The 21,206-nt window shown below is 42.3% G+C and overlaps 1 protein-coding gene across 1 annotated transcript in view; it reads left to right on the forward strand.

Moving 5' to 3' along the window:
* USP53 (ubiquitin specific peptidase 53) overlaps window positions 1-21,206 on the forward strand; it is a 60,172-nt gene that overhangs the window by 16,681 nt on the left and 22,285 nt on the right. Inside the window, exons 3-11 of the mRNA XM_056565847.1 lie at window positions 4,769-4,903; window positions 6,906-7,019; window positions 7,103-7,185; window positions 11,319-11,424; window positions 11,578-11,724; window positions 11,871-12,020; window positions 12,317-12,485; window positions 16,384-16,539; window positions 20,805-20,951. Coding sequence (XP_056421822.1) covers window positions 4,769-4,903; window positions 6,906-7,019; window positions 7,103-7,185; window positions 11,319-11,424; window positions 11,578-11,724; window positions 11,871-12,020; window positions 12,317-12,485; window positions 16,384-16,539; window positions 20,805-20,951 — 1,207 coding nt within the window. The remainder of the gene's footprint in view (window positions 1-4,768; window positions 4,904-6,905; window positions 7,020-7,102; window positions 7,186-11,318; window positions 11,425-11,577; window positions 11,725-11,870; window positions 12,021-12,316; window positions 12,486-16,383; window positions 16,540-20,804; window positions 20,952-21,206) is intronic.

Below are 21,206 nucleotides of genomic sequence, written 5' to 3' on the forward strand. Positions count from 1 at the left end.
CGGCTATTTATCCCCCCCCCGCGGACACCGCTGCAGATCATTGATTTAAAGCGGGTGCTTTAAATCAATGCACTGCAGTGGCTTTTGCGGTGCCATAGGCTGCCGCCGCCACCCGCTTCTCTCCCCCTGCCTGTCCGGGGGGTCCTGAGACCTATCACCGCCACCGTTCCCACCCCCCCCCGCCGCACCCCACCGCGAAAGTCTTCAATCAGCAACACCTGCAATTCAATTGTGGGGTGGCGATTATTTGCTATTAAAGCCAGAGGCCTTACAAGACTGATCAGTATAAGCAATCTAACAAAAGTTGTCTTCTAGATGGACTTTGTTTAAACCTCTTAAGGACACAGCACATTTTGACCTTAAAGCGTAACCTCCGTACCCCATCCTGATCATGTACATGTTATTTTTATGTGCATATGACCTATATATCAGAATTGCCTTTATTTACTTGCTTACTGTCTTCAAGTCTTTCAGAAGAAGAGGGCGGGTCCTCTCTATTGATCTCCAGAGCGAGCCAACTGAGCATGCTTGGAGTTGTAGTTTTGCAACAGCTGGAGGCAGTTTGAAAAACACTAGTTTAGGGAGAGAACATTTTTATGTTGTGCATCTTGCCAAAACATTAACGTTTCTATTATATTTATAGAAATCATGGCTTTGTCCAAGCTGAAGCACAGGCATGGACAAAGTCCAGTAAGTGAGGGTGGGCTAGCACTCCTCTGTGCTCTTTCCAGTCTGATAGCACTCCTCTGGAGAGAGCACAATCAGACAGGAGAGAGCACAATCAGACAGGAGAGAGCACAGAGGAGTGCTAGCCCACCCTCGCTTACTGGACTTTTGTCCATGCCTGTGCTTCAGCTTGGACAAAGCCATGATTTTTAAGCCATGATATCTATGAAAAGGAAATAACCTTTTCTTATGAAGTATATTAGAAAGGTTAATGTTTTGGCAAGATATACAACATATAAAATGTTTTTGTATCTGACAGTGCCGATTTAAAATATTTTAAAAGTAGTTAAACATACCCAATTAATATAGTTTTTGCTATTATTGTAATTATACTGACCTAAATTATCAAGAGAACAGGGGTGCATTCGTGCGGCTCACGGAGGAGGACTCGGGATGTGAGCTCCATGGCGGCCACGCTGTTATAAGCTGTACTTAGCGCCGTTATCGGCAGTTAGCAGAAGAGACTTGCCTTGACAGGTGTCCTGCTCCGGTAGGAGTAGTTCCAGGCTGATTCACAGCACCTTTCTCAATCAATTCAAGAGTTATTCCGGGTTGCCCCCTCTAATATGGCGGCGCCTGCTACTAGCCGTGACGGGGCTTCGGAGGAGGAGACTGAACAATATCTGGCCTCTCTATCTCCTGTGTCCATATTTCGCAGCATTCAGAGGCTATTCTGGGCTGATCTGGGGAAAGCTGTGCAGATCTTCACCACCCAGATCCAGGTACTGGGATAGCGGATAGCAGATAATGAACACAAGATGGTGGAGCTGGCAGACACGTTAGATGCTGATCATAAAGACCTGATTGACCATGCTGAGAAGCTAGAGTTTCTGGAACTGAAACTTGAGGACCTGGAGAACAGGTCTTGGAGGGCGACTATTCGTATCCGTAGCCTGCCCGAACAGGTGACTGATTTGAAACCCTCAATCACCACGCAATTTCGAGCTTTGCTACCTGATGCATACCCGGAAGTGCTCCGTATGGATCGTGTTCATAGGGCCCTGACTAGGCCCCGCAACCCAAACATTTCGAAATATGTCGTTTTCAAATTGCACTACGTGGAGATGCGAGACAAATTGCTGGCCGTGGCTCCCAACCTAGAGACTCTCCCGGTTATGCCGTCTACAGTCCGGCTCTTTTCTGATTTGGCTCCCTCTACACTGGAATGTTGTCGGCAGTTTCGACCCATCACTTTGGCCTCACAAGAAGGTGTCAGGTACCGTTGGAGATTCCCCTTTTTCTTTGGCCTTCCAGATTTGCAGCAGACAATATGTGGTCTGCTCCCTGTCTGAAGCACAAGATAAGGAGAACATTGCCTGGTCTTTGGATCTTCCTTTAACCTAGATTTTTCGGTCTGGGGGACTGTTCAGACTTTTTCCTAATTGCTGGGACTGATGCTACATTGACTCCCCCGTTATTGGATTGTGGTTCATTCTTTTTCTTTAATTGTTTAGTTTTAGTTTTGGTCTACAGGAGACACGTTTTTACCCCTCGGTCTTTCCCTAAATTTCTTCATAGGTCATACTCTAGGATGTATCTGGCATCTTTTGAGACTAAAAGTAGGGGTGTTCTTGTTTGTCTACATAATGATTTTCCCCTTGAAGTTACCAGTACGGTAATTGATCCTGAAGGGCATTATGTGGTTATTTTGGGCTCCCTGTATGAGCAGCGAGTTTGTTTACTTAATTCCTATGCACGAAATGATGACCCTATTGCATATTTCAATACTCTGTCGGTATGTCTCTACACTGAGTTATGACACGTTGCATTGGGCCGGAGACTTTAACTTTGTTTTCAGTGGAAAACTGGACCGTTCTAGCATGACTAGGTTTCATCGCTCGGGTGCACAGCAGCGTCTCATTAACCCTTTTTTTAGCAGACATGTGGAGAGAACATAATGGGATGGCCCGGGAGTATTCGTACTATTCTTCTGCTCATGTGCTCTATACTAGGATAGACTGGCTGCTTATTTGCTAGACATGTTGAGCCCTGGTCGTACGATGAGTCTTGGCTGCACTGGACTTTGTGGGTAGGCCACACACACCATTCAGATAGCGCCTTAATGAGGCTCTTCTAAATAATCCTTCCGTAGTATCTCAGGTGTCTGAGGACTTGACTACTTTTTTGGCTGATCACGATAGTTATGGATCGGAACCAATGTGGGTGTGGTCTTCTCATAAAGCATTTATTATAGGCCATATTGTTGCTATTGCCTCGGGTCTCCGTAAAGCATGTGATAGGCAAGTCTATGCTAGAACACAAATTGGCCAAATTGTCCTTGGCGTCCAGAGGCGCCCTGATGCCTATTTATATAAAGCTAAGCAGGATACCAGGGTGCAGCTGGACTCCATCCTTTCGGTCCATGTGGAAAAAGCTGTCCGCTGGACCAAAGCGAAATTCTACTGTTTCGCTAACAAACCTGACTGACTTTTGCCTAACATGCTCTGTCGGCATCAGTCTTTGAATGTTATTCATGGGATCCAGCTGCGCCCTTGTTTGATTATATCTCATCCGCATCGTACTTACTCGGTCTTTCACTACTATTATGCTAGACTTTATAGTGAGCCCCACCGTCCACCTACTCATGGGGATCGTCTTTGTGAATACTTGAGAACTGTCCCTCTGTCTACTCTAACTGAGGAGGCTAGAGCGGTCTTGAATGCCCCTCATACTGTGTGGGAGACCATCACCAATCTAAAGCTTGGCAATTCTCCAGATCCTGATGGGCTGTTAGCAGCTTATTATAAAAAGTTTGCTGCCCAGCTGACCCCCCCCCCCCCCCCCCCCTACCAAATTGAATAACTCTGTATTTACATCCGATTCGCTTCCCCATGAGTACTTTGATGCCCTTATAACGCTCATACCCAAACATTATATGGATCCTTTCCAGGTACACAACTACAGACTGATTTAATTAACTTGGACACTAAGATACTCACTTCGATTCTTAATGGCTTCCTATGCCAACTGGTCCTCTAGGACCAGGTGGGTTTTGTGCCAGGCAGACAAGCCTCGGATAATGTCCAGAAGGTACTCCATCTAGTGGACCATTCGAATGCCTTCTCGCTTCCGCTTACTTTGTTGGTATTTGATATCAAGAAGGCATTTGATTGCGTTTCTTGGCAGTATCTTTTTGCGGTCCTGGAGAGGATGGGCTTTTCCGGTCCGTTTGTGAGCATTCTTCGATTGCTCTATTCCTGTCCGAAGGCTTTTCTTGAGATGCCTACTGACACCCCTCGTCCAATCTCTATATCTCGGGGCACTTGTCAGGGGTGTCCCCTATCCCTGGCACTTTTTGCCCTGGTGATGAAGTCCCTGGCAACTGTTCTCTGGTCCTGTCCTGGTGTTAAAGAAATATAGGTGGGCTCTCGTTCCTATAAACTTAATTTGCGGATGACCTAATACTTAACACAACCCCTTATATCTCTTCCAAATCTGTTTAAGATTGTCAGATTTTGCAGAGTTGTCTGGCCTTCATGTTAAGAAAAGTCTGAGGTCTTGTATTGTGGGGTACCCTCTCCCACTCAGAAGCTAATTGATTTAAACTTTGTGTTTCAGAGGCCCTCTTCCGGTCTTCCATATTTATCCCCGTTTAAGTCAGTCTGTCTCTCTGCCCCCCTCTGTGTCTCTCTCTGCCCCCCTCTGTCTCTCTCTGCCCCCCTCTGTGTCTCTCTCTGCCCCCCTCTGTGTCTCTCTCTGCCCCCTCTGTGTCTCTCTCTGCCCCCCTCTGTGTCTCTCTCTGCCCCCCTCTGTGTCTCTCTCTGCCCCCCTCTGTGTCTCTCTCTCTGCCCCCCTCTGTGTCTCTCTCTCTGCCCCCCTCTGTGTCTCTCTCTCTGCCCCCCTCTGTGTCTCTCTCTCTGCCCCCCTCTGTGTCTCTCTCTCTGCCCCCCTCTGTGTCTCTCTCTCTGCCCCCCTCGGTCTCAAATGTTTGTTCTTGCTGATAAAAGGGGCATGGCTAATTTATAGAACAGAAAATTATCATAATTCTGGCATTGTTCAATAGTGTTTAATAAAGCTGCTGTTTTGCTTCTCTTGCCTACAGTCCATATTTTCCCAATTTCAAACTAGTCGGGAGAAGGTCCTCCCTTCGGATGCCATGAGGCTTGCCCTTGCCGAAAGCTTTAAAGATGAGCACCGCTTCCAGCTTGGCCTAATGGATGATGCTGCTGAGTGTTTTGTGAGTGTTGTCTGTTTTACTCATTCCATAATATACAATATCACACAAGTTACAATTTTTGCTAAACATATATCTGAATGGGCATCAGCACCTCTGACCACCTGTTCCTTTGTTGCTGTTAAAGCTGATTTCCGATATATTTCGAGAAAATTGCCAAAAGGAGGAACTGTGATGAATAACACTTTATTACTTACTGATCTAATGGGAGACTTGCCAAATAAAATGTAATGAATGTTTTGTAATTTTTAACAAATTGGCAATCTCTGAAAGTGCCCACAGTAATTGGCCAAAATAGAGAAGCTGGGCATTCCGTTATATGAACCACAGTTAATCTAGAAGAACTAGACAAGGCTTTGAGTTGCATTAGTGACCAGCATTTCCCTATGGGAATGAAAGTTGCAAGCAACCTTGGAAAATGTGTGATGCTGTGTTCCTTGAAACCTTTTTTCCCTTAAAGGAGTACTACGGGATTGAAAATGTTATCCCCTATCTTAAGGATAGGGGATAAGTTTCGGATCGCAGGGGATCTGACCGCTGGGGCCCCCCACGATCTCCCGTACGGGGCCGCGGCTCTCTGCATAGAGAGCATGTGTCGACCAGCGCACGAGGCAGCGGCTGACACGCGCCCTCCATTTACTGCTATGGGAGATCCGCAGCGCTGCCTTCAGCAATTTCCGGCTCTCCCATAGCAGTGTATGGAGGGGGCGTGTCGGCCGCTGCTTCGTGCGGTGGGCAACACGCCCTCTCTAATCCCATACGGGAGATCGCGGGGGGCCCCAACGGTCAGACCCCCTGTGATCTGAAACTTATCCCCTATCCTTAGGATAGGGGATACATTTTTCAATCCCGTAGTTCTCCTTTAAAAGAGAACCGTGGTGAATGTTTTTCCATTACCTCTGTGCCGGGCTGCAAAAACATAAAAACAAACTTTAACTCACCTTCCGACGTTCCCCCGTTGTGCCAATATTGGCGTCCCTGTCCTCCAGTGCTAGTCCTCTTGGTGGGGACAGTGAGTCATACTGCACTCAGCATATCGCCAGCCGCAGGGATGCACCGCCTCGGCTGGTGATAGGCTGAGTGCACTGTCATGTAAGGAGCCCGGGCAGCAGGGAGAAGGTGGGGCCCAGGCTCCTTACTGACACCGGCCAAGGTGGGACATCGCTTCATCCGGCGATATGCGTAGCACAGTATGACTCACTGTACGACTCACTTTCCCCAGGAAGAAGACCAGCACAGTAGGACAGGGATGCTGGTATCTGTGCAATGGGGGAACGTCGAAAGATGAACTTTTTTTTTTTTCCTTCATTTTTGCAGCCCGGGCACAGAGGTAATGGAAACATTTTCACTACAGTTCTCCTTTTTAAGGCCGGTTTCACATCATGAAATCTCCGCCAGAGATCCCTAGGGTGACACTGGGTCTGCACAGATTGCACTGCTGCCCTCTTAGACGACAATACATTTCTTAGTGGATCCGCCAAAAAGAATGCGTACATGAACACTCGGCAGATCCATTCAGAAATGCATTGCCCCCTATGGGGACAGCAATGATGGCCATGCAGTCGTAACGCCACCCTTTGTAACTTTGGCCGGAGATTCTGTGGTGTAAAACATTGAAGTTACAGTAATCCAGCAATTTTATAGGGACCATCTGTGGAGACATACATTTGTTGATCAGTTTCCAAAAGCAAGGTCTGCTTTAATTCAGAATTTTTTTCAGGCCATTTAATATATGCATATATTTAATGATTTATATAAAATCAACATTAGTGTACTTTAGAGAAATGGCTTCAGTATAGGTGCCTGATATTTCTGTAAATCTGTAGTATTCTCATAGCCAAGCAGATGGCCAAAATACTTTGTACATGTGCCCCTTTATTGTGGCTGGTTATTTTTTTTTTTTTACTTTAAAAGCCAATAAATCCATACATGAAGGTCTTTATCTCTTCTGCTCCCTTGCTTTCAATAATGATTTTTTTTTCTTTCCATTGTGTGCAACTTACAGGAAAATATACTACAGCGAATTCATTTCCATATTGTGCCAAATAGTGAGGGTGACATGTGCACGTCAAAATCTTGCATTACCCATCAGAAGTTTGCAATGACTCTTTATGAGCAGGTATAAAACTTCAGGTGTCTTATTGCAAATATTTGCCCCTTTTTCATCTTATTTTTCCTTAAACACATATTTGATTTCTACAGTGTGTCTGTCGAAGTTGTGGAGCGTCATCCGATCCTTTGCCTTTTACAGAGTTTGTACGTTACATTTCCACTACTGCACTTTGGTAAGTATATACCAGTCCTAATGTGTTTTATATATTTTTTTTCTATTTATTTATGTATTTTTCAACAAAAGCCCTAAATGATCAGCATTATGTGCCATTTCACATACAGGCCCACTCCACATCTAAAATGCTGTGCTCTCTAGTGGCCTTGGGTAACCTAGTAATTTTGTTGTAAGGGGATTATGCTGAATCTCAACCCTTTCATCTCTTATCTACTTTTTTTTTTTCTTAATAAAAAGTGTTTGAAAGATGCACTGAAGAATAAAGGGGGACATTTATCAAACCTTGTGCAGAGTAGTTGCCCATAGCAACCAGTCAGATTCCAGCTGTCCAGCATCCTTTTTAAGGCAGGAACACACAGTGGGGGAGATTTATCAAAACCTGTGCAGAGGAAGAGTGGTCCAGTTGCCCATAGCAACCAATCAGATTGCTTCTTTCATTTTCCACAGGCCTCTAAAGAGGCCTGTGGAAAATGAAAGAAGCAATCTGATTGGTTGCTATGGGCAACTGGACCACTCTTCCTTTGCACAGGTTTTGATAAATCTCCCTCAGTGCGTATATGCAGCGTATTTCATGCTGCGCAGCGGGAAATAAGCTGCATATTCTCAAGATCAGAAACAGGGCTACCCAGGGGCAGCTGTGTTTGCGCTGTGAAATTTAGAGGCTGGCCGCATGCTGGCTGCACTGGCACACTGGCCCAACCTCAATACCTTATTTCACACACAGGGTTGCCGCCCGGTTAGCCCTGTGTGTCTTCTCAGAGAAGAATATGCAGTGTATTTCCCACTGCGCAGCGTGAAATACTCTGCATACACACAGTGGGGGAGATGTATCAAAACCTGTGCAGAGGAAAAGTTGCCAGTTGCCCATAGCAACCAATCAGATTGCTTCTTTCATTTTTGAAATGGCCTCTGAAAAATGAAAGAAGCGATCTGATTGGTTGCTCTGGGCAACTCAGCAGCTTTTCCTCTGGACAGGTTTTTATAAATCTCCCCCAATGTGTGGGAAAAAAAAGCATCAATCTGGTTGCTATGGTCAAAAGCGTTTACTGCTCCTCTGCTCAAATGTGCTAAACCTTCCCCATCTTTTCTCATTTATCTTTAAATAAAACAGGTGATTAAGTCCATCAAGGATAGTGCCAAAAGAATTAATGTACAAAATGTATACATCCAAGCATATAATTTTTGATGAATGTCCATCCTTAAAGTCCGTCTCTCACTTTTATGTAATCCTATAAAACTGCCCACATAGTATAGCAAGCATTAGTTCTTCCCAGCTCCCTGCTCTGCCATTGGAGATTGACCTGCATACGTTGTGATTCTGTCTGGCTGGCACACTGCTAGCTAAAGTGTTAGGCTGGGTTCACACCACGTTTTGTTAAATACGGTTCCCATATACGGCTGGGAGGAGGGGGCGGGGCTTAATCGCAGCGCCCGCACTCAGGAACCGTATTTAATGCATGTCGCGTTTTTGCCTGTGGTCAGGAAACCGCATACGGCCGAAAACTAAGCTGACCGGAGGCTGTGGTTCACTCCGGTCGGCTCATAGACATGCATTAAATACGGTTGCCGAATACGGCTGAGTGCGGGCGCTGCAATTAAGCCCCGCCCCCTCCTCCCAGCCATATACAGGAACCGTATTTAACAAAACGTGGTGTGAACCCAGCCTTACGATGACTGAACATAGGGAAGAAAAGAGCCAGCCATATGATCTTTGCCCCATGCCATAATAGAGCAGTGTATATAAAGCTGAATGTTTTAACAAGTCATCTGATTTGTGCAGATATTGATGATTTATCAATATCTGTCGAGGAAGAGCGGTTCTGTTACCCAAAGCGACTAATCAGATAACTTCTTTCATTTTTCAAGAGGGCCTCTGAGAAATGAAAGAAGCAATCTGATTTGTTGCTAAGGGCAACTGCACCACTTTTCCTCTACACAGGTTTTGATAAATCTACATAATTAGCTTAAGCTGCCAAAAGGTAGGAAACCACATATGCTCCCAAGTGGTCATTTTTGCAGACCATGCAACCATTGATTGGTTGTTCACAATACTTTAGTCTCCTAGCTTGCCTTCATAGTGCTGCTTCTAATTCTATTATTGTCCTCAGTAATGCTGTTTGCTATGACGTGTGGAGTTTCCAATGGAGTTTGTGTGTGGTAAATGTACCCCTATGCAGCTTTTTTACTCTGCTTCTACTTGAGCCTTAGTTACTTAGCGTAATAGTAAGTTTAGTTTTTACACAGCAATGATCTCTAGCAATAAGGGATCTCAGTGAATGGGGAGCTAAATGTCTCGAGCAGCTTTTGGAAATGTGACATGTTATTATGGTGAACCTTGAGAAGGCAGGGAGCGTTTCTCCAGTATGGAGCATTTTCCAATTAATCCTGTCAGAAACCCATTTAGTTCTGTGCTCCAGACATAAGTGGCAGGAAATTACTTCACTCCACGTTCTTATTTCTAGTGACTCAGAGGCATTCGAAGCTTTGTTGGGAAAAGTTTTTCCAATTTCCCGATAAATAATGCTCGGTTACTGAGGTGTGGGAGGACTTTAGCATGTTAAGGTTTTATTTAAATTGCAGCCTTTTTGAATTGTGACTTAGGCTGTAAGTGCACCATGTTATTTGGGCCCAGGGTTCCAGACACAAGCAGATGTTCTTTCTTTTGGCCGCTGTGCTGCCTCATTGTATGAACGACCGTGAGCAGTTAGCTTAGAAATTCTGACTTTGCGAATGAAAACCTCTTACTGTCAGTTTTCAGAAAAACTACTTACATCATGTCTGAATATGTGAGCTCTCTGCAATTTAGCTAAAGCGCGGCACTGCTAATGTGCTTTAACCTTTGCAAAAAATGAGCACGTGTAAATATAATTGTATGGTGAGAGGTATAAATGCCTTGTCTCATGTTGCTTTCATGCAGATCCTCGCATATCCATTCGCATTACATTGCTAAATGTATTGCTGCTAACAAGTGAGCTGTAGATGGATTTTTTTGACAGAGGTAGTTAGAAAAGGACAGTGGCCTTCATTTATTAAGCTTAAAACCCACTAGTTTTTGTCAGGTTTTTCCAAGTTATTTTGGTGCACGGTGTCTGAGACATGTCTCACACTGTGCGACATTGTGCACCGGGAAAATCCAACTAACCCGACATTGCATTGTGGAAACCTGAAAAAAGGGTGTGGTCTGTCGCAAAGGGGACGTGGTTTCGCAACCAGACCTAATTACTATTGAATTCACATAAAATCCTGTGATTAAATGTCTGGAAATTTCCACCTAGGAAAAGCTGGTCAGAAAATGTTCCAGACTTGTAAATCTGTGATCTCCATAGTAAATAGAGAGGAATCCTACAAGTCTGAAACATTTCCCACTAGTAAAAACACAACTCTCTTAGTAAATGAGGCCCAGTAAGTGTTATTTGGTGTTATCATGTATCTGGGCAGGCAGGGGACCTTTTTTTAAGCTAAGCTGAGAGAATTGTCAGCTCATTGCAAGCAACATTTCCACTAGTGAGCCTATTTATTCAGATGTATACAATACTGAGAGAATGACAGCAATTTCATGGCACCAGGTAGCTGAAATACGCAGCACGTGGTTTGGAGAGAGAGAGTGAAATTGCGAATAACCCCACCACCTAAAAGGCAGGAACTCCACTTAGCCATAGGTAACAAGTTTCTTCTGCATGCACATTATGATCAGAAATGATGCAGCTATCGAAGTTAGTGTAGTTTATAATGTGTACTATTACACGTTCAGCTTAATGTGAATGATAGGTGCTGGGAATGTTAGATCTAGTTAGGACCCCAATGCTAAGTCAGAAGGAATGTGGATAAAGGAGAATACTAAGCAAATATAAATTGTGTGCATCATATTTTTACAGTTCTAATATATTGTAATGGTAATACTAATCTGCATTTAGTCAATATTAATGTGAGACTTACATTACTTGTCTCGCTAGCATACTACATGGTTTATACATGAAAGGTAGCCACAAAGAAAATGAAAGCCCTAGGGATCAGTAATCGCTATAGCAATATGTAGTAATGAGAAACTAGGCATATAATGAATTGTAAAGAAAATGAGGATCTTCTCTTTTGGGATTTTAACACCTGGGTATCTTCCCCCGTCTTGTGTAGTAATGAAGTTGATCGAATGCTGGAGAGACATGAGCGCCTGAAGCCAGAGATGTTTGCAGAGTTATTACAGGCCGCAAACACTTCAGACGACTATAGAAAATGTCCCGTAAGTACACTGTTATTCAAGCTGGGTGAAGCAGAACTTTCTGAGCAGTTCAATGGGGTTTAAGTAATCTACAGAATCTTTTAATAATGTTGGTTTGAGATCACACTTCACCAGTATCTTAAACCTTTTTCATTTTAATGTCTCTTCATTTAGAGCAATTGTGGACAGAAGATCAAGATTCGACGGGTGCTAATGAATTGTCCAGAGATAGTAACTATTGGTCTGGTGTGGGATTCTGAAAACTCTGACTTGACAGAAGATGTTGTTCGGAATTTGGCTACACAGCTTTATTTACCTGGGGTATGTATCTTGTAGTCTCTTAAATATCACCAGTAGATGTTTCTGCATGCATAGAGAAATCATAATATATACTAATATAAATTAGACATATGAGGCCTACATTTCAGATGTGGTGCAAACTAAAGCTTATTTCTTTTTCCCCTTAGTTATTTTTTAGGGTTACTGATGAACACGCAAAAGAGAGTAGACTTTACCTTGTGGGTATGATCTGCTATACAAGCCGACACTATTGTGCCTTTGCCTATCATACAAAAAGTGCCAGATGGGTTTTATTTGATGATGCTTCAGTTAAAGAGGTAATTGTCTAAGGCCTAATAAAAGCTGTAAAAAGTATTTTGTGTTTTTGTATGTTACGGGTAGGGTCAGACATTAAGTATATGAAGCGTTTTCCACGCTGGGCAAAATCTGCTGTACAGTGGCACATTTGCGTATTCTCCTATGAGCAGACAAACATGGCAGCTCTGTGTGCACAGTGAGGTTTGGAGGTGGTCCCACATGTCAGCCACTGCGCACTGTGAAATACTCTACGTATATGCGATGTGGGACCATTCCCTAAAGGTGTCTTTTTTTATTTTTTTATTTTTTTTCCAAGGTTGGAACTAAATGGAAGGATGTAGTCACCAAGTGCATTCGGTGTCATTACCAGCCTTTGCTACTATTTTATGCAAACCCTGATGGCACTGCAGTGACTACAGATGATGCCCTCAGGCAGGTCATGCACTGGACACCTTACAAAAGAATCTTCAACAATGAGGATACAGGTGTGTATAAATATATTGAGGTATTATACATTGGTCTAGAAGTCCTCCAATAAATTCAGCTTTATCAGAGTGACCATTTTGGGCAAAGGGGCCCGTCTGGCAAAAAACCCTTGTCTATATGCTACGTTAAGACCTCACAAGGGATGTCCCTCTATGAGCCATAACTGACAGCGGCTCCTGTTTTGGCTGACTCAAGCTGTGTTACATGAATTCCAGTTCTTCTAAAGAGTGCCATGTCCAATATTACAGTCTTGGGCTGTGTGATTTTGTCAGTTGCCATGTCGCTTTTGCCTTTAAACAGACAAGCAATCCTACGGTAGATGTTAATATTCATTATATACTTTGCATATCGGGCATCCTTTTAAGGCCACCTCTCTTGAAGATTATCTTGCAATGCAATTTTGAGTGGTTGTTTTAAATGGTTTCATTGTATAAAGTAAAATATGTTTAAATGGGCACTGTCATATACAAAAACGTTTGATATGTTGTAAAGCATGTATAACCAATAGGTTTTTCAATTGCGTTCATTAGCAAATTTTCAGTATTTCACACTGAAAAAGCCAGTCAAACAACTGCCCCCCCCCCCCCCCCGCCTGCTTGGACACATACTAGTCCTGCTGTGTCCATGCATTATCACCTATGTCATGGACACACTTCCTTGATTGACAGCTGTGAGTGCAGGGATCATAGCTGGAGGAAAAATCCTCCCACTGTCAGCTTGTGTCCCGCTACTGTCTGTGAGGACAAGCTGGGAGTTGTAGTTTTGCTAATGCTAGGGGAGATGTGAGCAGACAACATACTGAGGGAGGGGGCGGAGACCTGCAGTGAGGCCATGCCCCCATTTTGAGAGGAATTCAGACTAGTGAGCTAAATTAAAAGTGTAATGCGTTTCCCCTCATTGGGGTTCTGAAGTCCCAGGGTCCGAGGGGGCTGGTGTCCATCCTGTACACGCACCTTATTCAGGCCAAGAACTCCCGCACTCCAGTACCGGCGGTCCGGCATTGGGAATCCCATATCCCTAATTTGACTAAGGATGAATGGGAGGACATTTTTTCCTCCCACATGTTAGTGTCCCCGGCAGCGAATAATAAATTGATCCAATTGAACATTATACACTATAGTTATATCACTCCTTTAAGGCTCCATAGAATGGGTCGTTCAGACTCCGATGCTTGTCATCGCTGTAGCGCTGCCAGGGCAGACTTTTGGCATTTGATATGGGCCTGCCCCTATATCGCAGCTTTCTGGCATGCAGTGCTCACTTTTTTAGCTACTCTGGCTCAACCTTCCCTATCTCTTGATCCTTTGATCTGCCTTTTTGGTATCTTGGATGAAGAGATATGGACACATCACGTACGTACGTTTTTGCGGGAAACTTTGTTCTTGGCCAGGAAGGCTATTGCTCTTAAATGGATGGACCCCGGCTCTCCTACCCTGACTCAATGGAAGGTGGTGAATGCTACACTGCCTTTCTCACACATAGTGTACAAAAATAGGAAGTGCCCGGGTAAATTTTATTCTGTGTGGGGTGGTTGGTGTTCCTCTCCCTTGACTCAATGCTCGTACTCTGTGACCTCCTCTGGGACAATGTAAGATACATTGATGCTATGCTTGCTGTCTGTTGTCTCTACTAACCTTTGTTTCTCTTTCTGTGTACGTTTGTCGATTCTTTTTCTCTTCCTTGGATGCGTGGGTTGCCTTTCGGGGTTATTTATTATGGGTTATTTGATGGTACCACTAACTAGTGATAGTATTGTTGCTCCTCGCGGGATGGTATACGATTGCTAATTTTGGCGAATGTTCGCCTTCTTGTTCTATTTTGTTTTCAGTTTACCTACCTCAGTTGGGTAGTGTTTTATGACTTCGATGTATACCATGTGATGTAACCTGGAGTATCCTGTCGCTTGCATTCTGTATTTTGATGTATGGTCTCATGACCCTTTTCTATGTACTGTAGATATGCTTCGTGTTCACTTTAATGGGCCTGTGGTCTAAAGTTATTTACTTTTCAATAAAACGAATAAAAAAAAAAAATTAAAAGTGTAATAAAAAAATTAAAGGTGCTAGATACATTAAAAATTAGACGTACATGTCAGGATTAGTACTGTGTGATATATTTAAAAAATAATATAATATATATATATATATATATATATATATATATATATATATATATATATAGTTGGATCTGACGGGTACACTTTAAACTTTCTTAACCCCTTAAGGACACATGACGTACTGGAACGTCATGTGTCCACTCCCGATCTATAACGTGGGGCCACGGCGTGGCCCCGCGTCATAGCGGTTCGGGCCCGGCCTCTAACAACGGCCGGGACCCGTGGCTAATAGCGTGCGGCATTGATCGCTGTGCCGCGCGCTATTAACCCTTTAGACGCGGCGTTCAAAGTTGAACGCCGCGTCTAAAGTGAAACCGAAAGCATGCCGGCTAGCTCAGTGGGCTGTTCGGGATAGCCGCGGTGAAATCGCGGCATCCCGAACAGCTGACAGGACAGCGGGAGGGCCCCTACCTGCCTCCTCGCTGTCCGATCGCCGAATGACTGCTCAGTGCCTGAGATCCAGGCATGAGCAGTCATGCGGCAGAATCATCGATCACTGGTTTCTTATGAGAAACCAGTGATCAATGTAAAAGATCAGTGTGTGCAGTGTTATAGGTCCCTATGGGACCTATAACACTGCAAAAAAAAAGTGCAAAAAAAAAGTGAATAAACATCATTTAACCCCTTCCCTATTAAAAGTTTGAATCACCCCCCTTTTCCCATAAAAGAAAAAACACAGTGTAAATAAAAATAAAAATAAACATAAATGGTATCGCCGCGTGCGGAAATGTCCGAATTATAAAAATATATCGTTAATTAAACCGCACGGTCAATGGCGTGCGCGCAAAAAATTCCAAAGTCCAAAATAGTGCATTTTTGGTCACTTTCTATATCATGAAAAAATGAATAAAAAGCGATCAATAAGTCCTATCAATGCAAAAATGATACCGTTAAAAACTTCAGATCACGGCGCAAAAAATGAGCCCTCATACCGCCCCATACACGGAAAAATAAAAAAGTTATAGGGGTCAGAAGATGACAATTTTAAACGTATACATTTTTCTGCATGAAGTTATGATTTTTTCCAGAAGTGCGACAAATTCAAACCTGTTTAAGTAGGGGATCATTTTAATCGTATGGACCTACAGAATACATATGAGGTGTCATTTTTACCGAAAAATGTACTACGTAGAAACGGAAGCCCCCAAAAGTTACAAAATGGCGTTTTTTTTTTTTATTTTGTCTCACAATGATTTTTTTTCCCGTTTCACCGTAGATTTTTGGGCACAATGACTGACGTCATTACAAAGTAGAATTGGTGGTGCAAAAAATAAGCCATCATATGGATTTTTAGGTGCAAAATTGAAAGAGTTATGATTTTTTAAAGGCAAGGAGCAAAAAACGAAAATGCAAAAACGGAAAAACCCCCGGTCCTTAAGGGGTTAAAATGATTATAAAAATGCAGGCTTGTTACCCAAATGTTTACAAAACCTTCTATAAATAATTCCCTACTTTACACCAGCATTCCTGTTGTATGTTTATATGGGTGCTGATGATACTAGAGGGGTAAGTAAGTAAGTAAGTGTGTGTGTGTGTGTGTGTGCGTGCGTGCGTGCGTGCGTGCGTGCGTGCGTGCGTGCGAGAGAGAGAGAGAGAGAGATGGACCGGCAAAGTGAGATTTTCCACCAGGCAGTAATGTAGCATACTTCAGGCGAAGCACACAGCTAGCACATTTTTGCACCAATCCACCATCTTGTTGTTCTAAACAAACTCCTAAGACATGAAATTGCAGGCGTGAGCATTATTGATGATAACTATTGTACTCTTTCATTTCTTCAAAGCTAATGACCGAATGTCAGCAACATCAAAAAAATCTGAATACAACAGAGATCGAGATTTTGGAGAACACATTTATCAGAACAGTGGTTACAAGCTTCAGAATGAAGATACAGCATTTAATTGTGGTGGTGTTCAGTCAAGTGCAGGAAGAGGACCTGGTATGTAAAACTCATTTTGTGGCAGAGTTTTACGTTGTTGCTTATAGGGATTGGCCAGGATTTAAAAAAAAAAACACACATCCTGTGGATAAGACTATTTGTTTTCCTACTTCTGGGCAACTTTTAGGCAAGTGCTGCAAATTGTAGTTGAATGAATCACTTTTATTCAGATTAGGTCAGTTTTTAGAAAAGAGGTTTAGCTTTTAACCCCATAATGACATACGTATCCATCATGAGTGAGGGTTACTTCACCCTCTGTGATGGACATCTAAGTCAGTGATTCTGAACTTCTGCCACTACACATGTGGGATCAGCAGAAGAGGTACAAATGATACATATAGTTGGTTTCCTGCTGAAAATTGCAAGATCATATAGAACTCAAATTCTGGCAGTTTTATCTTTTAGATGCTGCAGTCAGTGGCAACCACAACTTTTAATCAGACATAGGGAAAGGGTTCTGTCTATAAGCCCATCAGTAGCTCTGTTACATAACGGGGTTATGATGGCTTGCCATTGCAGCCAATGGCTAGTGAAGTCTGCCTAGTCTTCCATCCTGGCACACCTATCAGGTCCTGCCTCCAACAGAAAGACCAAAGACAAGGCATAAGTATTGAAGTGTAATGTACCATCCAGAAAGGGAATGTGTTCTGAGAAAATTACATGACAATTAACTTTTTAAGCTAAACCTATTTTAAAATGTTTTTTTTTTTTTTTTTTTTGTTCTACTTTTCCATATTCCTATTTGTTATAAACATTTGCAGTTTATATTCTGGCCCAAAGGCTTCTAATAAGATGACATTTTCTGTTCTTTAACCCCTTAAGGACCAAGCATTTTTCAGTTTTTGCACGTTCGTTTTTTCCTCCTCACCTTTTAAAAATCATAACCCTTTCAATTTTGCACCTAAAAATCCATATGAAGGCTTATTTTTTTGCGCCACAAATTCTACTTTGTAATGACATCAGTCATTTTACCCAAAAATCTACGGCGAAACGTGAAAAAAAAACCATTTTGTAAATTTTGGGGGCTTCCGTTTCTACCTAGTAAATTTTTCGGTAAAAATGAAATTTTAGCTTTATTCTGTAGGTCCATATGATTAAAATGATACCCTACTTATGTAGGTTTGATTTTGTCTGATTTTGGAAAAATTCATAACTACATGCATGAAAATTAATACATTTAAAATTGTCATCTTCTGACCCCAACAACTTTTTTATTTTTATTATGTTTATATATTTTTGATATGGATATTTATATATGGGGGGGGGGCGCGATCCACACCACTGGCCCAGCAGGTATGGAATAAAGGCACTAATTGGATTACTGTTCGCACATCTCTATTTGGCACCCCTGACATTTTTCAAGAAAATTAAGTACAGAAAAGGATTGCAGTAACACATGTTTTGCTATACACATGTTTATTCCCTTTGTGTGTCTTGGAACTAAACCAAAAAAAGGAGGAAAAAGCAAATCGGACATAATGTCACACCAAACTCCAAAAATGGGCTGGACAAAATTATCAGCCTTAACTTAATATTTGGTTGCACACCCTTTGGAAAAAAATTACTGAAATCAGTTGCTTCCTATAACCATCAATAAGCTTCTTACACCTCTCAACCGGAATGTTGGACCACTCTTCCTTTGAAAACTGCTCCAGGTCTCTCTTATTGGAAGGGCGCCTTTTCCCAACAGCAATTTTAATATCTCTCCACAGATGTTCAATGGGATTTAGATCTGGACTCATTGCTGGCCACTTCAGAACTCTCCAGCGTTTTGTTGCCATCCATTTCTGGGTGTTTTTTGATGTATGTTTGGGGTCATTGTCCTGCTGGAAGACCCAAGATCTCGGATGCAAACCCAGCTTTCTGACACTGGGCTGTACAGTGCGACCCAAAATCCATTGGTAATCCTCAGATTTCATGAGGCAGCACAACAACCCCAAAACATCATTGAACCTCCACCATATTTCACTGTAGGTACTGTGTTCTTTTCTTTGTAGGCCTCATTCCATTTTCAGTAAAAAGTAGAATGATGTGCTTTACCAAAAAGCTCTATCTTGGTCTCATCTGTCCACAAGACGTTTTCGCAGAAGAATTTTGGCCTTACTCAAGTTCATTTTGGCAAAATGTAGTCTTGCTTTTTTATGTCTGTGTCAGCAGTGGGGTCCTCCTGGGTCTCCTGCCATAGCGTTTCGTTTCATTTAAATGTCAACAGTTTGTGCTGACACTGATGCTCCCTGAGCCTCTAGGACAGCTTGAATATCTTTGGAACTTGTTTGGGGCTGCTTATGCACCATCCAGACTATCCTGTGTTGACGCCTTTCATACATTTTTCTCTTCCGTCCACGCCCATGTAGATTAGCTACAGTGCCATGAGTTGCAAACTTCTTGATAATGTTGCGCACTGTGGACAAAGGCAAATCTAGATCTCTGGAAATGGACTTGTAACCTTGAGATTGTTCATATTTTTCCACGATTATGGTTCTCAAGTTCTTTTCTCCTCTTTCTGTTGTCCATGCTTAGTGTGGCATACACATACACAATGCAAAGACTGAGTGAACTTCTCTGCTTTTTATCTGCTTTCAGGTGTGATTTTTATATGGCCCACACCTGTTACTTGCCCCAGGTGAGTTTAAACGAGCATCACATGCTTGAAACAATCTTATTTTTCCACAATTTTGAAAGGGTGCCAATAATTTTGTCCAGTCCATTTTTGGAGTTTGGTGTGACATTATGTCCAATTAGCATTTTTTTTCCTCCCTTTTTTGGTTTAGTTCCAATACACACAAAGGGAATAAACGTGTGTGTGTGTATAGCAAACCATGTGTTACTGTAATCCTTTTCTGTGAGAAATAATTGTCTAGAAAAATTTCAGGGGTGCCAACATTTACGGCCATGACTGTAGATGCAGGTGACCCTGTTTCTAACGCTTCTTACTGGGTGAAAATCCAGCAGCTGTTACAGAGAAATCAATCTTTTTGATAATGTAATTTATTCTTAACTGCATTAGAGGCTGCTGTTTTTGCACTGCTTTTGCCTGCCACCTCTAGTGATAACACCACCTCCTTTGTTCGGTAACCCCGCCCCTCCTTTAATATTCATCCCAGCCTCCTTAGTATGTCTATGAAAGGGCAGAGTTTTAAAGCATTACACATACAACAGCAGCAGCCTCCATTGCAGTCAAATTAGCATATGAGCAACTAGATGTTCTCCTGAACAGTTGCACCGACGCTTACCTGGTAAGAAGCATTAGAAACAGGCTCACCTGCACTGTCTACCTGTATAGTGTGGGTGACCCTGCTGTCAGTTTCCAATTTTTGTATTGAAAATTTATAATCAGAAAAGAGACTGGTTAGAAAAAAAGCACATTTCTGTATCTGGCTCTAATCAGTAAGAAGAAAATCCAGGTGATACATTCACTTTGACCTCCTTACAAAAAATTTACAATTTCATCATACACTTTGCTTACAATATTAGTATGTATTATTAAAATCATACACATAATTGGCAGTAGATTGATGAAATTTCAGTTTTATTTCTGTCGCCTCTCAAAAAATAGAAGTCATGTATCACAATGATGGCATTTTATTGCACAAAAACAAGCCCTCATGTAGCACGGTCATCGGAAATGTAAATGATATAGTAAATGTTGTGGTGCTCAAATATTTTTTATTGTGAAAAAGTATTTAAAATAAAATAAACTATTCTGTAAGTTATTACGACTTATCGTGATGCCAAATGTCTAAAGTAAAAATGTCTTCATCTGTCAAATGTTATGTCTGATTGTGAAACCAAATTGAAACTCAAAATGGCATCATTGATTTCGGTGCCGTAATCAAGGCAACCTCCACCCCCTTTCTTCAAACAAAAAAAAATGCTGTCTGTACTTTTGTTTCCAAAATGACACCACTGAAAAATACAATCTGTCTAGTACACAATAAGCTTTCATGGAGATACATCAAAAAAAAATTCCATAGCTGTGGTCTTTGTATGACCTCACCTCTTCAATGCTCACAATAGCTGCATCCTTCTAGGGGTTAATTACCTGTGTTGCGTTTTGTTATTGGCTTGATGCCATTTTGTGAGTGCTGTTCAGAGGTATGCTCATATTGTGCAAAGTAGCTGCCGGTATAGGCAGGGTGCTTATACTCATATATGCAAATAACTTTGTGGCAGGGATTGTTCCTTATAGAACACAGCATGCATCTCATAAATAGGATAATGGCGAGTAATGTACATATACTAATAACCTACTTTTTTGGTATAAGTTAAATTAGGTCGTAACGAAAACCAGGAGAAGTTAAAAGACTTGTCCCGAGAATGTGCTCAAAGGGCGAATCACCTAAAAAGTGCATCATCTGCTCAAAGAAAGCCATTGGACAAAACACAGAAGAAGGAACCTCCCAGGCCAAAAGGTAGTTTGTCATTTAATGCTAGTGACCTACAATAAAGGCAGTCTATTTAGTGCTGAAACCCTAAGCTATTGCATGCTTTGATCCTTTGTTAAATGTTAATACATTTGCTTTAGAGGAGGCCTACTTGTGTGTTTTTGACAGATCTCAGCTTTTTTGGTATCTGTTCGCACTACATTTTGCTACCGATTTTGTGTATATGCCAGATAGCCCTGGCATTTGCAATCGTGCAGTCCTTCAGCCTCCTCTTCATAAACA

Source organism: Hyla sarda, chromosome 1, assembly GCF_029499605.1.
Source record: "Hyla sarda isolate aHylSar1 chromosome 1, aHylSar1.hap1, whole genome shotgun sequence".
Taxonomy (NCBI): Eukaryota; Metazoa; Chordata; class Amphibia; order Anura; family Hylidae; genus Hyla; species Hyla sarda.